The sequence below is a fragment of the Bos indicus genome, chromosome 12, assembly GCF_029378745.1.
Source record: "Bos indicus isolate NIAB-ARS_2022 breed Sahiwal x Tharparkar chromosome 12, NIAB-ARS_B.indTharparkar_mat_pri_1.0, whole genome shotgun sequence".
Taxonomy (NCBI): Eukaryota; Metazoa; Chordata; class Mammalia; order Artiodactyla; family Bovidae; genus Bos; species Bos indicus.
This window is the reverse complement of record NC_091771.1, coordinates 87,186,908-87,194,164: the sequence shown is the minus strand read 5'-3', so window position 1 is coordinate 87,194,164 and position 7,257 is coordinate 87,186,908. Positions and strand designations below refer to the sequence as shown.

At 45.9% G+C, this 7,257-nt stretch overlaps 1 protein-coding gene across 3 annotated transcripts in view; it reads right to left on the bottom strand.

Moving 5' to 3' along the window:
• Nucleotides 1-4,063: 4,063 nt before the first annotated feature.
• MYO16 (myosin XVI) overlaps nucleotides 4,064-7,257 on the bottom strand; it is a 518,782-nt gene continuing 515,588 nt past the window's right edge. For all 3 annotated transcript variants that reach the window (XM_070800476.1, XM_070800475.1, XM_070800474.1), the window contains exon 35: nucleotides 4,064-5,303. In XM_070800476.1, the coding sequence (XP_070656577.1) occupies nucleotides 5,094-5,303 (210 nt within the window). In that variant the 3' untranslated portion in view covers nucleotides 4,064-5,093. The remainder of the gene's footprint in view (nucleotides 5,304-7,257) is intronic.

Sequence of the window (7,257 nt, the reverse complement as noted above, 5' to 3'; positions counted from 1 at the left end):
TTGTAACGATCCAGGAAACAACATAAAATTCAGATGCTATTGTGCTGTCAGATCATACAAAATTGCTATTTGAGGTATAAATAGATTTAAAAAAACCTGAAAAGTCATCTGAGAAATTAGAACAGGTGATAGAAATGTATTATAGGCAATCTATTAAGACTTATCCTTTGAAAGTGTCATCTTTACAGTTTTACAAAGCATCCTCTGGGTTTCTGAGAAACTTACTGAAACCACAATAATGGAACATCCCAGGGGTCTGTGGTACTTAGGTAAAGAGAAAGACCACAAAGGTAATTCTTCCAGGCTGTAACTCAGCATGCTCCAACCCCTTGCTAGGTGGGTAACTTTGTAACTCACAGGGTTCTTAGAACATTGTAGGATTTGTTTGATAAAGTCACTGCTTATGAATAAGATGTAAAGGAAGTACAATAGGGTGAAGAATATATTTTCAGTTTTTTGGAAGCAGTGCTAATGTTTTGGGAAACCATGAACATTGTGGAGTACCTACCATTGCACAATAAATAGAAATATAATGGCTTTCATCCCTATTACCTGGATTTTTATGTACAGCTTTGAAAAATGTAATAAAATTACATCAAACTTTTACTTGGAACACTTTTTTTCCAACCTTTGAATGACTTTTGTTGCAAATTTCCCAATGAGAATCAAAATAAAAATCAAACTTTTAAACTTCTAACTAAAGGCATACATGTAAAAGTTGAAACAAAGGGCTTCCATGGTGGCTCAGATGGCTAAAAATCTGCCTGCAATGCAGAAGACCTAGGTTCAATCCCTGGGTTCAGAAGATCTCCTCCAGGGGATCTTCCCCTGGAATACCCACTCCAGTATTCTTGCCTGGAGAATCCCCATGGACAAAGGAGCCTGGTGGGCTATAGTCCATGGGTCTGCAGAGTCAGACACGACTGAGGGGCTTTCACCTTAGCGGTGAAATGTGTCCCACTCTGGAGTGTGGGACTTGTGGTGCGACTTGTGGGATCTTAGTCCCCCAAGCAGGACCTGAACTTGTGGCTCTTGCACTGGGAGCCGAGTTTTAGTCACTGGACTGCCAGGGAAGTCCCCCAAGTTGTAATAACCTAGTGCTCTTTCTCACGATTGGAGTTGCGTTTGATGTCTGGCTAAAAATGGGCAGGAATAGAATTTTCCCAGAAATGTATCCAAACTTCTGGACTGTGGAATTCATAATATACGTTTTGTTCAAGTCTGTAATGTTCTTATGTGAGGTTCATTTACAAATCTAAGATTTTAATTGGCTGTTGCTTTTATTGGGTAGCATAATTCTACTAAATTACATACCACTATTTAAGAATACTAATGATATATTTTTCCACTGTAGAAAATGCATTTTAAATCATTTTAACCCACTATGAACATTTTGATAGTAGCTTTTAGAGCCCCCTCATAAAGCATTTCTTTAAAGCAATGAGGCTGGGCAGTGTTTGAACACAGGGTAATAATTCATACCAATTATATTGCTAAACATAAGGTCTCAAGCCTGATCATATATCATAATTCATACCTTATGGTCTGATAGCAATTAAAATACCATCATTAAATATACTGCAAACATACATATTTGTTGAAATCTTGCTTATGTGGAATAACATTCTGTGCTTTATTACCCAGAATAGCACCCCTGTTTATTATCCTGACAACGCTGTAATTGCTAGAGAACCAGTTTGAGAGTACATTTAATACCCCCTCAGACTCGGACTTTATCTCATATTATTACAACTATTAATTTTGTTATTAATAATACTATCGTGGCTATGAATGCTTTGCGTCTTGGCTGATTTTTCCATCATGTAAGTGGAGCAGGACAATCTGCTGGGTGCAGGGTAGTGATGAACACTGAAATCTCCCCACTGTGTGGAGAAGACTTGTACTGACTGAGTCAGGAGACTGTTTTAGAAAATCTTCAAGGGGTTTGGCCTTTAGCTGTAGAAGATGAATGACCTTAGATGAGACAAAAGGATTCAGTTCAGTTCAGTTCGGTCGCTCAGTCGTGTCTGACTCTTTGCGACCCCATGAACTGCAACAAGCCAGGCCTCCCTGTCCATCACCAACTCCTGGAGTTTACCCAAACTCATGCCCATTGAGTTGGTGATAGCATCCAACCATCTCATCCTCTGTCCTCCCCTTCTCCTCCTGCCCTCATTCTTTCCCAGCATCAGGGACTTTTCAAATGAGTCAGCTCTTCACATCAGGTGGCCAAAGTATTGGAGTTTCAGCTTCAACAACAGTCCTTCCAATGAACACCCGGGACTGATCTTCTTCAGAATGGACTGGTTGGATCTCCTTGCAGTCCAAGGGACTCTCAAGAGTCTTCTCCAACACCACAGTTCAAAAGCATCAATTCTTCAGTGCAAAAGGATTACTAGATATTAAATATTTATTATTGCATCACTCGAGGTACCCTGAGGAGGTGATGGTCAGGATCAGATTGTAATTACACGAGCCCCTAACCGTGACAATTGATAGAACAGTGTGTCATTTGGATCCACCTGCTCCTGGGAGGCTAGCTTCATGCATGGTTCCCCTGTCACAGGTCTCCACCAGAGCTGTAGCAACAGTGCAACCTCCAAAAGACCATTTAATCAGGTTTCTTGAGACAGATTCCACACAGTAAGTATAGCGTTTCAGTATATCATGTTCAAATGGCCCGGGGTTTGGAACCGTGAAGATGAGGGTTTATATTCTGAGCTCAATTAAAGCTCTGAGCTTCAATTCAGGGTCAATACTTAGACGATGAGAATTATCAAGAAGGCATAGGTCAGTATCAAGACTGGAATACCGGGTGCAAAGGTGCTGAAACAGTCACAGCGAGGGCTCTGAGCACATTTGAAACAAGGTCTCACAGGTCGAATGCCCGAACTGTTCACTCTTCCCTCTGGTCTAAATAAAAACACGGTGTGTTAGGGGCAGAGATCCAGTTCACCCCTTTCATCCGACCAGGGCCACGGAGTGCCTTTGGTGTAAAGGTGTGGCCGGGAAAGCCTGTGTGTCAAGGACAGTGGGGTCTCTGTTGTCAGGGGCTGAGGTTCGGAAGGCAGTAGGAGTAGGGCTGGGTGACACCCCCTGAGGTTGTTGGATGTCATCGGTCCTGGTGCGTCTTACCCATGTCTCAAATCCGCCTTTAATTTTCTGCGTTCCGATGCTTCCGCATCCCCGCCTGGCCGAGGCTGGAGGAATGGTCTCTCCCGGGGGCACCTAAGTCCCAGGGACAGAGAACAACCACGACCACCCCAGACACCCCACCCCCCTTCTCCATACCCTTTCCAATTCCCCAACTCCAGAGCACTGTGCCCCTGCTTGGGGCCAGCAGGCGACAACCACGAGCAGCCTCTGCACCAGAAGTCCCCGAAATCCTCCGAACCCATCAGTTCTGGACATGCACGCCTCGCCTCAGCATTCCTTCCCAGGAAACCCAGGAAACGCTCAGCCCCCCAGCTCCCTTCCTCTGTCTCCTGCCCCACCCAGGAGCTTCTCCGCGTGGTCTCCTCCACTCGGTGTGCAATCTGTGAGGACACGCACTGTCTTTCAAGGGAAGGCCTCTCCTCATTTACTTGCCTATTATTATTCCCATGTAATCAACATACTATGCTTACAACTGAAGTATGTCTATCTAGTAGTTTTATATGAATAACCATAAAAATCTCTTAAACCAGGGCACTTCCCTGGTGGTCCAGTGGTTAAGACTTCACCTTCCCACGCAGGGGGTGCTGGTTTGATCCCGGGTTGGGGAGTTAACATTCCACATGCCCTAAGGACAACACCACCCCCCCACCCCCCCACCCCCCCCCCCCCCCCCCCGCCCCAGAAAAACAAACATAAAACAGAAACAGTATTGCAAGAAATTCAATGAAGACTTTTAAAACTGTCCACATCAAAAAACCTGTAACACAAACAAACCAAAACTCCATTGATTCTGAAGTTTGCAAGATGCTGTGAGAAGAATGCAGGGAGGTCTCCTTGCCTCCGCAGATCAGGAAGCAAAAGCAACCGAGGAAAACGACGACAGCACATTCACCACACCACGGGAGAACAGAGTTGCACCCTTTTATTGGCACAATAACTTGGCAAAGGCTGGTATGAATAAAAAGTTCCAAGATGCAAGACACGCCAGTCCCAGGCCAGCAGAAGTGCACGGAGGAGCGAGGCGGGCGCATCACCACAGGGGCGGGGTCTAGCGGGGCGAGCGGGCAGCGGAGCTCAGAGAGGACCAGAGTCTTGCGCCGCATCACTGCTCAGACCAGCCATCTCAGCCCACTTGCCGGTACCCTGGAGACCTTTGAACGGCTGTGTCCCCTGCATACCCTTCAAAGGAGGGTGCATCATTTCCTGTAATCCCTACTGAAGTCAGAGGATGAGATTTCAATAAAAGGCTCACCATCCATGTGCCTGGAACACAGGGCAAGAGAAGGAACCGTCTACCGATCAATGAATGAAACATTCGAAGACATCGGACTCGAGCTGTAAGTCGACAGAGCTTGCCACGGCGAAGCTCAAACAATGACAAGGTCCCAGGAATTTCAGGTACTTTACATCAAAAAAAAAGAAAAAAAAGTTCTAGAAATGATTTTTTAAAATCTGTATTTTGAAGAAAGGGAGCACCACCCATGGCATAAAATTATAAAATACAGTAACAAACATGTAAATCATTATCAGGATTGTAATTCCCATAAAACACAAACACCTACAGAGAAATAAACCCTATGTCCTGGAGAGTGCATGAGAGGCAAACGACTGGGGGACAAGAAACACGCGGCAGGACCGTACGAACACAGGTGTGCGGTGCGGGGGCGCCGTGTGCACCAGCCTCGCCGTGTGCACCAGCCTCGCCTGCGGTCCATGCTGGGCCCGGCCTTTCCCTCCCCACCTCGGAGTAGCACAGCCCGGGGACCACGGAGTCTGGAGGCTAGAGTGTATGCCCACGGAACGGGCGAGAGCGCACACACACACACAGGGAACCGTGAGCATCTGACCGGGCTGCCTGTGCTTTTGTGTGTCGGGGCAGCCTCTGTCCGTGAGCTTGGCACCCTCGGGCGGCCACCCCGCGAATCTGCAGCTGGCCGTCACAGGGTGGAGTCCCAGAACTCGGGGGGCAGCCTGCGGCAGGGGGCCCCCTCGGGCTTCCTGCACGGAGGTGGGGGAGGCGCCCGGGGCTCCCCGGGGGGCAGGATCCGGGGCCAGTCCCCCCGCTCCTCGCAGAGTCTCCGTCTCCAGTCCAGGAGCTCCCGCAGGGCCACGCTCTCATTCTCCGACAGCCTCAGCTGGTGGATAACCTGGGGGAGGAACGCAGGAAGAAAGAGGAGCATCAGACACAACGCAAGAGTGAGACAGAGGGCAGGGTCAGCGTCAGACGCTGGGGCTCCGCTGGCTGGGGAGAGATTTTGAGCACCCCCCGAGACCATCCCAGCTCCGCTGCCCTGGGAAGTGGCATCCTACGAGAAGCTGACTTCTAAACAGCAACCTGGAAGCCAGAAAGCAATGCATCACAGGTTCAAGTACAGAAAAAAATTCAACCTCGGATTCTAGACTCAATACAAATGTCCCTCAAAACTGAAGGTGAAATAAAAAATGTTTTTGGACAAACGAGAACTAGGAAGTTTCGCTATCACAAGTCTTGCCTGTTGTGTGAACCTCAACAAAACAGGCATGATGGAAAAAAATGGAAATTCAAGAGGGAAGTGAGGACCCTGGAATTGAATACATGGGTAAACGTAAGTTATGTGTTGGGAATGTTACAGACTTTAAGTTGTACATAGAACAACACACCAACAATAGCTGCAAAAGTCAGGAGGGGTCACGTGGAGCTCAGAGGCTCTGAGGTTCTAGCAGTATTAGGAAAAAGACAAAATTAAAACAATTTAAGATGAAATTAGGGTTTCCCTGGTGGCTCAGTGGTAAAGAATCCACCTGTAATGAGGGTTTGATCCCAGGGTCAGGAAGATCCCCTGGAGGAGGGCATGGCAACCCACTCCAGTATTGTTGCCTGGAGAATCCCATGGACAGAGGAGCCTGGTGGGCTACAGTCCATGGGGTCGCAAAAGCGTCAGAAAAACAACAACGATGATGAAATAAATGAAGATTCATGCTTTATTTCCTAGTGAATGTACAAAAAGAATAATGATAGAATGTGTAATTAACAAATTAATATGAAATAATAAATTTCAATTAACCTAAAAGTAAGTAAGGTGCGACATATATATGCAGAAAAATATGTGTGTATATGAATACATATATACAGGAGAAGCTATATATATATCTAGGTGAACATTATATATATAGGTGAACGCATACATGGACATACAGGTGAATATATATCTAGGTGAACATATATATAAATGAAGGCCAAGTCCTCATGAAACGGAGTTGAGCAGAACAGGATCCAAATCCCCACCCAGCAGCTGGCGCTGCTCCTCCTCTGCGGCCGGCTGGTGTGTGCTGTGCTTGCTTCCACGCTGGTGTGACCACACACCCCTCCTCCTATCGAGCACAAAATACCTCCATTCTACAGCTCATCTCCATGCGAAACTCTTTTCAACAGCTTTTCACAATGACCACAAATACAGACGAGCTGGGCAAGGTGTGACCCTCGGCTGAGACCTTCGTAACAGGGAAGACCGGGAGACTGAGTCACTCCAGACACACCCTGACCTGCAGGGAGTGACTTGCAGCAGCTGCTGATCTGAATGAGGCTTGTGGGGAGGGATTTTGACAAAAAAATGTCCTAAATCCCCTGAGTCATTGCTTCACTGCGGAAAACAAAAAAAGCTCTCTATCCTTTCAAAGCTTCTCAACGTTTACTAAAAATATCTGATTTCCCAAGCACATTATAAAAGGTGAAACCTATACACACAAGGCATTAGAAAGCACTTTCTTAACGAGTATATCGATGTCTTGAATAATGTAGTGGGTACAGAAGAACATCATCTTTGAATCAACCACCAAGAGCTTTCTATGCTTCCTTGATAAGCAAAAAATCGGACTGATGTTTGCAATAATCAACTAATGCTCAGAATAAACCCTCTTATTGAGAGATCCCATGAAACTTGATTCTGTATCACAGAGATTAATAGGTATTGAGTAAAATCTAATAGGTATAGAAAGTTGCCAGAATGGCATAAATGGGATACTAAAATATTAACATTATTGATCTTCATTTAAAAAAAACATACACAACAAATCTTCACAGGTTATATCTTACACGAAGGTTAAAATTCCGTGTAAGGACAA